Source organism: Hylobates moloch, unplaced genomic scaffold, assembly GCF_009828535.3.
Source record: "Hylobates moloch isolate HMO894 unplaced genomic scaffold, HMol_V3 SCAFFOLD_1, whole genome shotgun sequence".
NCBI lineage: Eukaryota > Metazoa > Chordata > Mammalia > Primates > Hylobatidae > Hylobates > Hylobates moloch.
The window spans coordinates 168383857-168398570 of NW_026652276.1; the positions used below are offsets into that span (position 1 = coordinate 168383857).

The window sequence follows — 14714 nt, forward strand, 5'->3', positions numbered from 1 at the left end:
TCAGGAGGCTGAGGTGGAAGAATCGCTTGAACCCAGGAGGCGGAGGTTGCAGTGAGCCGAGATCACACCACTACACTCTAGCCTGGGCGACTGAGCAAGACTCCATCTCAAAAAACAAACAGACAAACAAACAAACAAAAATCAAAATGGTTTTAAGCTCTATGCAAAAATCGACATCATAAGATGATGGTCAGTATGAATCTCAGATGTTAATTTCAAATGAAAATTTGTACTTTTATTGTAAGAAAAGTTTATTTGTTGTTGTTAAAGAGAAAAACTGTAAGTATGGAACAACAGCAACACTGCAAAACTAGAGATGTTAGTTGGCTGAAAATCCAGAGGTCACCCACATTTTGGAGTTTAAAGTCTACCACCGAAACATTGGCCATGCAATTGCATACACACACCTGCTCCTGGTGCTGCATCGACTGCAGCATCTACTAGTCCTAGGAAAATAGAGAAAAACAACAAAAAAAGACACAACAAAAGTATAATTTATATGTCTTCTACTTCCTAAAATGGGATAATGCACAGGCACACACATGTATCAAAAGCAAGAGTTGAAGACACTGATTATCACTGGTAACATTTTGAGAAGTTCCAGTATTTTTTGAATATTTTGCATATATGGCATATACTTTCCATATTAAAAATCCCAAACTAAACCTGTTTAATTAATTTGAGCAGCCGGAAGAAACTTAACTATATTACAAAAATGTATGCTGTATTTCTAAACTGATAAAATGAAACTGGTGAAATTGCATATTTAAAAATCCAACTGCATGTGTAATATAAAAGTGAGAGGACATGGTAAACAGGATTTAAAGTTCCATCGTTACAAGGACTGACATTTACTGCTAAACAAACTTTCACTTCAAGATATTACTTAATTTCTTATTTAATGAAAAATGAAAGGTTACTTATACATTTACATATTATTTGAATTCCTACTACATTAAACTAGATGTCAGCCTACCAGCCACTGACCTTTTTAAATCTACTCTGCTTGCAAGTCAAAAATCCCCTCCACCTGCTCATTACTAGTGCCAGATCAGTGCTTTTAGATATTTAATCCAAATATACATTTTTTGCTGCCTCTCTGCTATTAGAACTAAACCTTACACAATTTTTAAAATATCCTGCCTCACTATTTGCAGCTTTCTCTTGAAGCAGAAGTTTGAGGATAAATGAAGAACTATCTTTTCCTGTTAACATCTGCCTAAGGAAAAAGAAAAAAAAAAACCTGATTCCATATGATTGGCTAATAAGACATTTATCTGTAAGGTAGATTTTCTTATAATTTTTCAAATCTCTCTATAAAATATATGAATAATGGCACTGAAAGAGGAAAAAAAGCCACCTTAAGCCTTTGAAGAATACAAATAAAATTAGAGGACTGTTTCATACAAATTCTGAAAATACATACGTTGTTCAACTGGGCCTGCCTCTGCTTTCATAGCTTCCTTTTGTCTGGACAGTAATTCTCTTTCTTCTTGGATCTGCTGTTGCTCTGCCTCCAATTCTTGCAATCTGTTACTTGCACATAACAACTCCTGCTCAAGACGATCTATTGTATCAGTTTTTTCCTGAATTTGCCTTTCAAAAAGAGTTTTTTCATCTGCATAGCCATCAATGACACCTATAATACAAAATTAACAGAAAATAGAACTATTATTCATTTCAAATTCAACCACTAGGTTTTAATATAAACAACAAAAGGTGTACTGTTAGCAAAACTTTCCATCATTCCAACCTATTAAAAGTCTTGAATGAATTTGCTGCTCATCACAGCAACTATCAACCTTTAATAGGGTATGGTCAATGCAGACATTTCCTTGTTTACCATTGTGCATAAACATGAAATTTCTCTGAATTTTCTAATACTTTGCCATACCAAAGTACCACATTATGTAGGTGTAACTCACTTTATTAAACAGATATAAACAGTAAGTTTCTCAAAAGCTTAATACAAATTAGATGCTTGTGAAGTGAATCACATTTTGAAAATTAGAAGATTGATATTTTAAGTAATTTTAGAAGGCCAACACCCGTAACAGCAGAGGAGAATTAAAAAGAGCATAGGGCTTTAGAGATTCAAAGCCTGGAATCACCATTTAATGGTATTGGTGCCCTTTAACAATTTAATAACATCTTTTAGCTTCAGTTTCCTCATCTTTAAATTACAATGGTTGTCTTAAGATGGTGTGATTATGGTAACGAGTCACCACCATCCTTTTTGGTATTTTCTGAAATTATTAATATTTTCTGTAACTCTATAAATTCTTTTTATAATTAAATATATATATAGTTTTAAAAATTGCTTGGAGGAACTCTGAAGATAAACCACAAGTACTTTTTAATGGTCATTCTAAATTGGATTGACGGCTTCCAAACCTGGCTGTGCATCAAAAATCTCTATTTTAAGACTGAAATTTCTCTACCCTTAGTTGTCAATGGCAAATTGCTCACCCTCAGCCTTACTGAGCTCCACAGCTAGCTGTTCTCTGGCCCTGGACTCCTCATGAAGGCGCTCTCGAAGTTCCTCTTGGCACTTAAGGGACTCTGTTGCTTCTTGTTTCTGTCTAAATGACTCACGCATCAACTCTGTCTGTGTAACTTTCGCATGTTCAAGCTAAACAAAGAGGGAAACAATACATAAACGAAAATAAAGTGTGGAAATACTAGTTTCATTCCCCATTAAAGCTGGAAAAAAGGAGGATTTTAAAATAAAGATATACTACTGAATTGTAGTCATTTAGATATTGCCAGTGCATGCTAAGATTAGTAGGTAGGAGAAATGAGAGGAGACATGTATATTGGCTGTGCACAACTTTCCGTAAAGTGATGCATTCTAGCTTTACTGAACAAAAGAATATGCTTCTTTTGGATATAAACCACTTTAAATCAATGGCTGTGTAGTTTATCATATAAAAGAAGATATAAAGTTAACGAAGCACAGGCATTTATTGTATTTGCCAAAGAATTTTATGTAACTATACGGTCTATGATAAACTTTCTTTTACATTTAGTATTTATGGATTGTGACTCCTATAGTATCTGCTGTATACTGTGGGGGACCAATAATACATGATTAATATAATGGCATCAATTAACAAAACGATAGTAGCACAACAAAATGAAATTATATTTATAATCCACGTACTTAACTAAAAACTTTATATTTCTGTCCATTTGTGAAACACCTAAAGCTCCTATGAATATTCAGATTATTTTCAAAACCGCAGAATACAGAGACATTAACCATAAACACAGATTCCTTAAAATACTACCAATAGCACATACTGACTACATTCTTAAACAATTTTCTAAGATGACAGGAAGCTTAAGGCCAAAGCTCTCTTGATCACTGCTACTAAATGAGCTGTGTGAAACTGCAGAAAAGTACTGTCTCTGCCTTAGTTTTCTGAGCTTTTGACTCTCAGTACCTGCTTATCTGTTATTACTGAAACAATGGCATGGGAAAAAATTGAACTCAAATGTTTCTAGTATTTAGTCTAAAAATTTTAAGAAGAAATCATCACATATATTAATAACAGGCTCACAGTAAAGTCATAAGAATTTGTAAATTTATATATAAAGTACTTTGTGCATTAAAAAGATATTACATTTTAAGCTTAAAATATGATCAAATGTAGTGGTTTCTAATTTATAGTCACATATTGAAAATGTATTACAAAATCATGATAATATTAAAGAATACTTTATTGTTAAAGACTTCCGCTTTTCACATCTGAGCGGTATTTGTCATAGCAAATGGATTTTAGAGTAACTATAGCTTTTGATGGCTACTCTAAATCAATTTCCAAAATATCCAGTATGCGATTATTCTTGTTTTAATAAGATATTTCAAATATCACTTATAACTTATTTGAGATTAAGATGAATACACGTATAAGATTCATAATAGAAAATTAATCATACATTTTAAATTATAAATTATTTCCTAAAATACCCATGATAATATGTTGTTATCTCAAAAGGAATATTTTTACTTTTAACTGGCAAGCGTTTTTCCTTTAAGTCTGGATAACTAATATCATTAATTTTTATTATAAAGAAACATAACAATAAATTATGAACTAATTTATATACAACTACATGGGAATTTAGTCACAATCCATATTTTAAAAACATATCAATTGCTTTTACACGTTTGTCATTTTTTTCTGTTCATTACATAATGACTATCTAGTAAATACATATAACTAAAAAGGATATGCTTTCTTTTTGTCTTTTTCAAATTTACTATAAGGATACAACAAAGGATTTACAACAAAATAAATGCTTGTTTTAGGTAAGTAAATTAAATAAGTCTTTGCTTCTATGTTCTACTTCTTGACAAGATTTAACCAGCCTTATAATCCATTTAAATATTTATCATAAAACCACAAGAAAAAAACTTGTTTTATAAAATAAAATGAAAAAGTTGGAACAATCAAACACAGTAAATCTAGCAAAAAAAAATTTGATTTATTATAGCAGATGAGATCCACACTTCATCAGGAGATAAGAGACACCCTTCAAATAAATGTTCATTAAATACTTAATATTTAAAGAATCTTCTTCCATTCAGTTAGAGTATGTTTATTCCTAATATCTATAACAATATGAAGTATATAAGATTTAATATTCAATATTTCCAAAGTATTTAAGAAACCTATTACATTAAAAGTACATGTAAAGTATCAGTTAATATTCTGTCACTTTAATTAAAAGTTGCAGAAGAGGTAACAAAACTATTCTGAAAACCATCTGGCTTGTTAAATATTAGCTAGTAAAGGATAAAGCTATGAAAGTCATAAAAAGTGCTGAATAACTTTTAGTTATACTGAATAACTTGTAGTGAACCTGAAATACTAAATATTCAAGCCTCTTTATGCTAAACACTTATCCTTAACAATGTTTATAAAATATATTTCATATAAAAAGCAGAAAACGGTCTTGTTCCACAAGATTACGAGGCATATTAAAAACAAAAAGTAAGTTTCTTAGGTTGTTAAGAATATTAAAATTAGAACCCAAGCTTCCTTTTTTCCTGGACTGGAACAGCCAATATATCATATGATTGTAAACATTTCCTAATTGCTCAATGACAATTCACTTAGCTGCTTTATAAGTATCATAATACCTAGTCTCTCAAATATAATAATTATTCCATTTTTATTCAGGATTGGCATCATAAACATACAAAAGCAAGAATATTAAGGAAAAGCAGGATCTTTTTAAACAACCTGCCTGGCATTGGAGAAATGTAATATTATCTCATTCTGCTTTCTGTAATTGAAAACATAGCCAAGTTGGAACTCAGACCAAATTTAGCCCTTAAATACATCTAGGATGAATGAGTAGTAACACATCAAACAAGGTTCTATCCCATTTAGCCTTAATATAGGCACTCAAAATTTAATTTCTCATTATAGTGTTTAACTAAATGAATATTTTTATACTTACTGAATAAGGAGGGGTAGGCAGTGAAATTTTAGAAATAAGCTTTAATATATGCCCGTTTCTTTTATGAATAAAATGGAAAATAGAAGTATTAACAATTACTGAGTTATTTTCATCCAAATGTTCACATAGAGGAAAAGGATGTGGTAAAGGCACACGAGATTCAACCTCATAAATGTCTTCATCTTGCTCTTCTAACCACGAGCCACTGAGTTTGACAGTTGCCAAATAGGTGCTATAAGAATCCATCCCAGAAGATATAGCTGCTGAACTTCCTAATTTGCTTTATCAGTTTTCTAATACATTAAAAATTTCTTCTTAGTTTATCAAGATCTACCATAGCAGTATAAAAATTTCTTTTTTAGCACTATCAAATAAATGTTATAAAATCAATTCATATAACTGCACAATAAAAGGAGGGGGAAAGTCCAGGAAAAAAACTACAAATCTAAAAAAACTTAGGTCTCTATCAATCTTGATCCCCCCTCAAAAAAACCCAAACCAAAACAACAACCAAAAACCATCAAAAAACAAAAATAAAAGCAAGCAAACAAACAAAAACACCTTTTAAACTAGCATAATTAAGTCCTTGAAGAGAAGAATAAAAAACATCTAATTAGACGAGCAATAAAATTGCTTTTAATATCAACGATGTCTGTAGTAATAAGTAAGCCTTCAAAGCAGAACCTGGCAGGGAAGGTCAAGTTTGAAATCTCCATAGTAGCAGTCTTGAGAAATGCAGTTGCAACATTATTTCTCTTGCTCTTGCTGCTTCACTCTAATCAAAAGGAAAAGCTCTTCTGAACTGAGCTATTCAAATAGCCTCTCATGCTGAGCCAAAGGATTCTAGTCAGTGTCCCCTGAGGAAAAGGTCAGAACAGAGGGTGTGGTTTAATGTCTTTACCTATAGGTACACTGACAGGTGGAATGTGAATTAATACGCCCACAAAAAAGCCTGCCAGACAGGATCCAAGTTCCACGTCAGGGCTTTGAAAGGGCATTTAGACAAGTTTATAATGTTTGTAAGATAAGCTGGTATTTTTCCATTCCATTAAAAAATTGCTTTAATTTAAAAATGTGAAATTAATTATGTTTGAGTCCACATTAGTAACAAGTTATTCAAGTATATAAAATAACCATAATTATTTTTGGAAAATTAAAACTTACTTTTGCTGTTTCCTTAGAAATATTACTCATCTTTCAAGCAGCCACTAAAACTAAATATAGACATTTCAGTTATAACCTATTTTCATATTGTTTATGGAGTACATGTTGAGGAAAAAATTCTTTTTAAAGCTACACTGTATGTAATAGCTGAAAACTATACCACTTAAGGTATCTTATGAACCCTGACTAAACTTTAAAAGCCCAAGTTATATATAATAGCCTTCTGGGTAGCTCCAGAAACCCGGGCAATAGTGAATAAATAAGCCACTCAGAATTTTAGAAGATAAACAACTTATTTTTTAATATTAAAAGATTTTCAATAATGAAAGTTGTTTTAAAGAAAGGAAAAAGCCCTCATTTTGGTATTATTCTATCCAGTAACTAAATATCCTAAATCCACAAAGCCTTTATTTAAATGGAAAAACCCATACTAAAGAAGGCAGGTAATACCAACACAAATCCATTCTACAGCTACTCACACTATAAAGTTGTTTAAACCAGTACTCAAACCATTTCACAGTAGGTAGAATAATAATTAGGGCAGAGAAAATGACATTTTCTACAGAAAGCCAGAATCTACAGGGAGATGGCTTGTAGCTGTGGAGGGGCAGTTGCCTCTTACAAGTCTGGACTAGGCAATAAAAATTTTTTGTTTATTAGGGTTTCTTATGCAACCCTCCAGTTAGTCTGTGAAGGTGTCTTAACAAAGCACATTCACAGATTAATTGGAGGGTTGCATAAGAAACCCTAATAAACACCTATACAAGATAGAGGCCTAATCTTATCACTGCTGCAGCTAAATGTGACTTTAGTGGGGCTCTGGCAGATAGAAGTTGTCAATATCCCAGATGCTCAGCTTTATGAACTGTGGGGACCCATGCTTAGCCTATCAAATACCTCTTAAAATACTCTTTCCCTGCTCCCTCTGCAAACTACAGTTTGTTTTGATAATCTGATATCCAATTTCTCTTATTTGGAGCAAAAACAAAATCTGTAAGAAGAAATAGCCCTTTATAAACAGTAACATTTAGGTCAGGATAAGAACTAACTACAAAGAGAGAAAAATTACTGAGAAAAATGGACTCAAAAAAGTAACAGATTAAGATGATTCAGAACAGGGCAAACAGCCCTCATAACAGTATATTAACTGATGGAGTATTATATTAATTCATGTTCAGAAAGATGACCATGAATTAAAATAACTGAAATTATTGTCTATTGTTTCACCCATTTTCGGAAGCATGTAAAACTTGCTTCCATCCATGTAAAACAAAAACCTGTAAGTAAGTAGTTATACTAGGAGCACAGGTCAAGGTAAGAAGCTTACACAAAGAAAATTAAGTAAAATTAGGGCAAAAAAGACTCAAAAAAGCAGTATTAAATAAAGATGATTCAGGATAGTGGCATACAGCCCTTGTAACAACAGTAATATTAACTGATGATATATTAATTGATGTTCAGAAAGGTGACTGAATTAGAATAATTCAAATTATATTCTATCTTGCTTCCCCCTCTATTTTAGAAAGCATATAAAACTTCTTGCAATCAAAAATAGTTATAATAAAATGACTTAGAAGAACACACTTTTAATTATCCAGACTAGCTTATTATCGTCAGGTTTCAGATAATCAAGATTTTAATGTATATTTGAAGGCTATTAATTTGCAGCATAGAGTTGTTTCCTAAACAAAATAGCTTTACTTAAATCAAATAATGTCAAACCATTTAACCACCTTTCTTCATAAATTATTTCTTCAAACTGTAAAACACTTTTGTTGCTCTCTTTTGGACTTTGATTTGTTCACCTATTTCTTGAAGTTATTTCACAGAGGGCCTATAACCTGCAAACTTTACCCTGACAGAGCCTAGACCAATGCTAAGCATACTGGGGACAATACTTGAAGGCAAAATGTGTTTCAGTGTTTTGATTACAGTTATATTTCAAACACAACAATGACAAAACAAAATCTTAACTTACACTACTGTTTCATCCTCAGATTCCTTTTTTTGAGAAAATATAGAAGCATGTAGCTTTGATGTTGTAATTCTTAAAAACAAGTATTAGGAAGCCCATAAAAATTTCTTACAGTGAAAATAATTCCATGGGAATAAATTACATTAATTTATCCCAAGGCCTAGGGGAATCTCTTGGTAAATAACCTCCTATGGCTCTAAATAATACTTCTGGATTCTGGAAAACTTTAATTGCTGAAAAACATTCCTAAAGAAGAGGATGGTTTTGATTTCTACCTGATCCAGGAGTCTAGAATCTGTGAAACCATACTCTCAAAGATAACATTTCTGCAGAACCACAAAGAGACTACTGAATAAGGATTCTGTTAAAGAGATTACCTCTCTAAGGGCCTTATGACAGTCTCTTAAGCATTCTTTTTCAAACTATCATGAAAGCTATCCCAACCAGTAGGAACCTAACAATAAAGTGAACACAGGCCTGATTGTACGATAGCCTGTCGAAGCAAAAGAGAGGTAAAACCATTGTAATAAACGTATTATAATATAGACTTGGACATACCACTGGGCAAGTTACCCCTCAAATCAAATATCTAAAGTAAATAACTCCTATAATAGAGGTTATGAAATCACCCAATCAGCCTATAAGGCAGATACTTGTCCAGTGCCCTGATATTCAAAAATTTTGCCCGTGAATGACTCATCTTAAGCATCTTAAGCATCAAGTCCTATAGTAAACTTTACTTGGTCCCCACCATACTCTAATATGTCAGATGCTGCTCTCTTCTCTGGTCTCAGAGTATCCTGTACAAAGCTATTTTCCTGAATTTCTCTTTCACTGAAAACGCAAAGATAGTACAGCATGCCTCCCAGCTGTTTTACATTTTGTTATAATAAGTGAAAAAAAAATGAAGGTTAAAGGGAAGTATACTATTACAAAGTAGGACCAAATAATGACACGTTGAAGAGGAAAGTGGAATATAAGTTATTTCACAAAGATATCACACATTATTCTGTGTCAATCTGTTAAAAATATTCATCCAGGTTCAAGATAGTTTTAGTTATTAATTAATAAGACTATTCTGAAGAAACTAATGGCTTTAAACATCTATCCATGGAAGATTTGAATTCATTTAAAAGAAAGTTTTTAAAAACGCCTACTCCCAATGCTGAAAAATATTATTCACTTAAGAAATACCTCCATTTTTATAACTTTTTATACCTAATGCCAACAACTAGTTTAACATTTTATATAAAAGATGTTAGTAGAGTGCTTCAAAATTAAGCCAGAGAACAATGTGAACATTATACTAATAATCCACAGATTAGTGGTTCTCAAACTTTAGTGTGAACCAGAATCATATAAAGGACTTATTAAAAACACAGGTTGCTGGGCCCTCAATTTCAGTAGGTCTGGGTGGGGCCTAAGAATTTATATATTGAACACATCACCAGGTGATGCTGATATTGCTGGTTATGGGCTGCACTTTGAGAAGTCTCTGCTGTAGGGTTACTGCTCTACACAAAGCTTTTGTGACCCATTCAGTGATATTTAAATTACCACAATACAGAAGAAGCTAAATAACACAGTGTGGATTTAGTATTCAACAAATTGGGAAAAATCTGGAAAATGCCATGGTCAGACTCCTACTGTACTTCACTACCTGGTCACATAAGCAGACAGCTGCTATGAGCCGTGGTCTTGGCCTGGGGAAGTGAATGTTTCAGGGGAAGCCCACACGCTTGACTATTGGCAGCATTAACAAATTTTGGAGAAGTTTCTCTCTAGTAGCCTGTTAAGAACAAGTAGCCTATTGGAACCACTGACCACTTCCGATTTATTTAACATTTTTCACGTTGCTTATCAAAAGACAAATACTATGTTGCATTAACTAAACTGCTCATAATTTACAATGGTATCAAGTAGTAGCAACAGCATTAACACTGGCTGAGATCCAGGTCAAAAGTACTTAATAGCAGTTAAGAAACAAAAAGTATTAACAGTTGCTTTCATATATGAAAGTACAAATCACAAAATTAAATACTAATATACCCGAAATAAGCAAAAACCAAAACAAAACAAAAGCAGGATCATGTAGGAATTCAGTATAGAATCACTTCTACTATACAACTTTCATACAACCAAAGGGATAATTAAGATGCATATGCATTCAAGCTTTGAAAATGCCAAACAGATATCCATGAAAATATTGAAATTAGCTCAGTCGAGAGAGTGGGATAGTATATTGTACTTCAAACTCAGTACATATTAGCAATATAAGGAGGTTACCTGACTGCTAGTTTCACTTATGGCTTCTAGGAGTTTTTCAACTGCTGCTTGTAGTCGAGAGCTAATGTTCAGCATAAGTTCTTCATTTTCAGGGTCTATTTCAGTTCCAGCAAAACCACTCCTCACGAGTCGTTGTGACAGCTCTGTTCCTTCCTCAGTTACTTTTGACCACATGTTAATGTCATTTCTTGGCATATCACTTCCAGAATAAGAGGGAATGGATTCATCTGTAACTAGAATAACAGTGTTTTAAAGCATAAAGTAATTATAATAATCATAATTTTTTAAAGTTATAAAACAACATCAAACTAAACTGGAAATCAAGGAAATTGTAAGGTATTTTAAAACAATATTGCAACCAAACAAATAAAATATGCAAATATAGGATATAATATTATTCAATAACCAAGCAAAAGAATGAGAAACGGGGGCGGGGGGGAGGGGTGGAGCCAAGATGGCTGAATAGGAACAGCTCTGGTCTACAGCTCCCAGCGTGAGCGATGCAGAAGATGGGTGATTTCTGCATTTCCATCTGAGGTACTGGGTTCATCTCACTAGGGAGTGCCAGACAGTGGGCGCAGGACAGTGGGTGCAGCGCACCGTGCGTGAGCCAAAGCAGAGCGAGGCATTGCCTCACTCAGGAAGCGGAAGGGCAAGGGGTCAGGGAGTTCCCTTTCCTAGTCAAAGAAAGGGGTGACAGATGGCACCTGGAAAATCGGGTCACTCCCACCCAAATACTGCGCTTTTCTGATGGGCTTAAAAAACGGCACACCAGGAGATTATATCCCGCATCTGGCTTGGAGGGTCCTACGCCCACAGAGTCTCACGGATTGCTAGGACAGCAGTCTGAGATTAAACTGCAAGGTGGCAGCGAGGCTGGGGGAGGGGCGCCCACCACTGCCCAGGCTTGCTTAGGTAAACAAAGCAGCCGGGAAGCTCAAACTGGGGGAGCCCACCACAGCTCAAGGAGGCCTGCCTGCCTCTGTAGGCTCCACCTCTGGGGGCAGGGCACAGACAAACAAAAAGACAGCAGTAACCTCTGCAGGCTTAAATGTCCCTGTCTGACAGCTTTGAAGAGAGTAGTGGTTCTCCCAGCACACAGCTGGAGAGCTGAGAACGGGCAGACTGCCTCCTCAAGTGGGTCCCTGACCCCCGAGCAACCTAACTGGGAGGCAACCCCCAGGAGGGGCAGAGTGACATCTCACACGGCCGGGTACTCCTCTGAGACAAAACTTCCAGAGGAACGATCAGGCGGCAGCACTCGCAGTTCATGAAAATCTGCTCTTCTGCAGCCACCGCTGCTGACACCCAGGCAAATAGGGTCTGGATTGGACCTCTAGCAAACTCCAACAGACCTGCAGCTGAGGGTCCTGTCTGGTAGAAGGAAAACTAACAAACAGAAAGGACATCCACACCAAAAACCCATCTGTACATCACCATCATCAAAGACCAAAAGGAGATAAAACCACAAAGATGGGGAAAAAACAGAGCAGAAAAACTGGAAACTCTAAAAAGCAGAGCGCCTCTCCTCCTCCAAAGGAACGCAGTTCCTCACCAGCAACGGAACAAAGCTAGACGGAGAATGACTTTGACGAGTTGAGAGAAGAAGGCTTCAGACGATCAAACTACTCCGAGCTACAGGAGGAAATTCAAGCCAAAGGCAAAGAAGTTAAAAACTTTGAAAAAGAATTAGATGAATGTATAACTAGAATAACCAATACAGAGAAGTGCTTAAAGGAGCTGAAAGCCAAGGCTCGAGAACTATGTGAAGAATGCAGAAGCCTCAGGAGCCAATGCGATCAACTGGAAGAAAGGGTATCAGTGATGGAAGATGAAATGAATGAAATGAATGAAATGAAGCGAGAAGGGAAGTTTAGAGAAAAAAGAACAAAAAGAAACGAACAAAGCCTCCAAGAAATTTGGGACTATGTGAAAAGACCAAATCTACGTCTGATTGGTGTACCTGAAAGTACGGGGAGAATGGAACCAAGGTGGAAAACACTCTGCAGGATATTATCCAGGAGACCTTCCCCAACCAAGCAAGGCAGGCCAACATTCAGATTCAGGAAATACAGAGAACGCCACAAAGATACTCCTCGAGAAGAGCAACTCCAAGACACGTAATTGTCAGATTCACCAAAGCTGAAATGAAGGAAAACATGTTAAGAGCAGCCAGAGAGAAAGGTCGGGTTACCCACAAAGGGAAGCCCATCAGACTAACAGCTGATCTCTCGGCAGAAACTCTACAAGCCAGAAGAGAGTGGGGGCCGATATTCAACATTCTTAAAGAAAAGAATTTTCAATCCAGAATTTCATATCCAGCCAAATTAAGCTTCATAAGTGAAGGAGAAATAAAATACTTTACAGACAAGCAAATGCTGAGAGATTTTGTCACCACCAGGACTGCCCTAAAAGAGCTCCTGAAGGAAGCACTAAACACGGAAAGGAACAACCGGTACCAGATACTGCAAAATCATGCCAAATTGTAAAGACCATCAAGGCTAGGAAGAAACTGCATCAACTAACGAGCAAAATAACCAGCTAACATCATAATGACAGAATCAAATTCACACATAACAATATTAACTTTAAATGTAAATGGACTAAATGTTCCAATTAAAAGACACAGACTGGCAAACTGGATAAAGAGTCAAGACCCATCAGTGTGCTGTATTCAGGAAACCCATCTCACATGCAGAGACACACATAGGCTCAAAATAAAAGGATGGAGGAAGATCTACCAAGCAAATGGAAAACAAAAAAAGGCAGGGGTTGCAATCCTAGTCTCTGATAAAACAGACTTTAAACCAACAAAGATCAAAAGAGAAAAAGAAGGCCATTACATAATGGTAAAGGGATCAATTCAACAAGAAGAAATAACTATCCTAAATATATATGCACCCAATACAGGAGCACCCAGATTCATAAAGCAAGTCCTGAGTGACCTACAGAGAGACTTAGACTCCCACACAATAATAATGGGAGACTTTAACACCCCACTGTCAACATTAGACAGATCAATGAGACAGAAAATTAACAAAGATACCCAGGAATTGAACTCAGCTCTGCACCAAGCGGACCTAATAGACATCTACAGAACTCTCCACCCCAAATCAACACAATATACATTTTTTTCAGCACCACACCACACCTATTCCAAAATTGACCACATAGTTGGAAGTAAAGCTCTCCTCAGCAAATGGAAAAGAACAGAAATTATATCAAACTGTCTCTCAGACCACAGTGCAATCAAACAAGAATTCAGGATTAAGAAACTCACTCAAAACCGCTCAACTACATGGAAACTGAACAACCTGCTCCTGAATGACTACTGGATACATAACAAAATGAAGGCGGAAATAAAGATGTTCTTTGAAGCCAACGAGAACAAAGACACAACATACCAGAATCTCTGGGACACATTCAAAGCAGTGTGTAGAGGGAAATTTATAGCACTAAATGCCCACAAGAGAAAGCAGGAAAGATCCAAAATTGACACCCTAACATCACAATTAAAAGAACTAGAAGAGCAAGAGCAAACACATTCAAAAGCTAGCAGAAGGCATGAAATAACTAAAATCAGAGCAGAACTGAAGGAAATAGAGACACAAAAAACCCTTCAAAAAATTAATGAATCCAGGAGCTGGTTTTTTTTTTTGAAAAGATCAACAAAATTGATAGACCATTAGCAAGACTAATAAAGAAGAAAAGAGAGAAGAATCAAATAGATGCAATAAAAAATGACAAAGGGGATATCACCACCAATCCCACAGATATACAATCTACCATCAAAGAATACTACAAACACCTCTAATGC

At 35.1% G+C, this 14714-nt stretch overlaps 1 protein-coding gene across 3 annotated transcripts in view; it reads right to left on the reverse strand.

Annotated features, from left to right (window-relative positions):
- AKAP9 (A-kinase anchoring protein 9) overlaps positions 1-14714 on the reverse strand; it is a 169940-nt gene that overhangs the window by 47171 nt on the left and 108055 nt on the right. For 2 of the 3 annotated variants that reach the window (XM_032761106.2, XM_032761105.2), the window contains 3 exons: positions 10898-11130; positions 2470-2632; positions 1427-1639 (listed from right to left, as the gene is read on the reverse strand). In XM_032761106.2, the coding sequence (XP_032616997.1) occupies positions 1427-1639; positions 2470-2632; positions 10898-11130 (609 nt within the window). Of the gene's footprint in view, positions 1-1426; positions 1640-2469; positions 2633-5472; positions 5816-10897; positions 11131-14714 lie in introns of those variants that run through there. The other variant, XM_058424853.1, reaches the window with a different exon arrangement.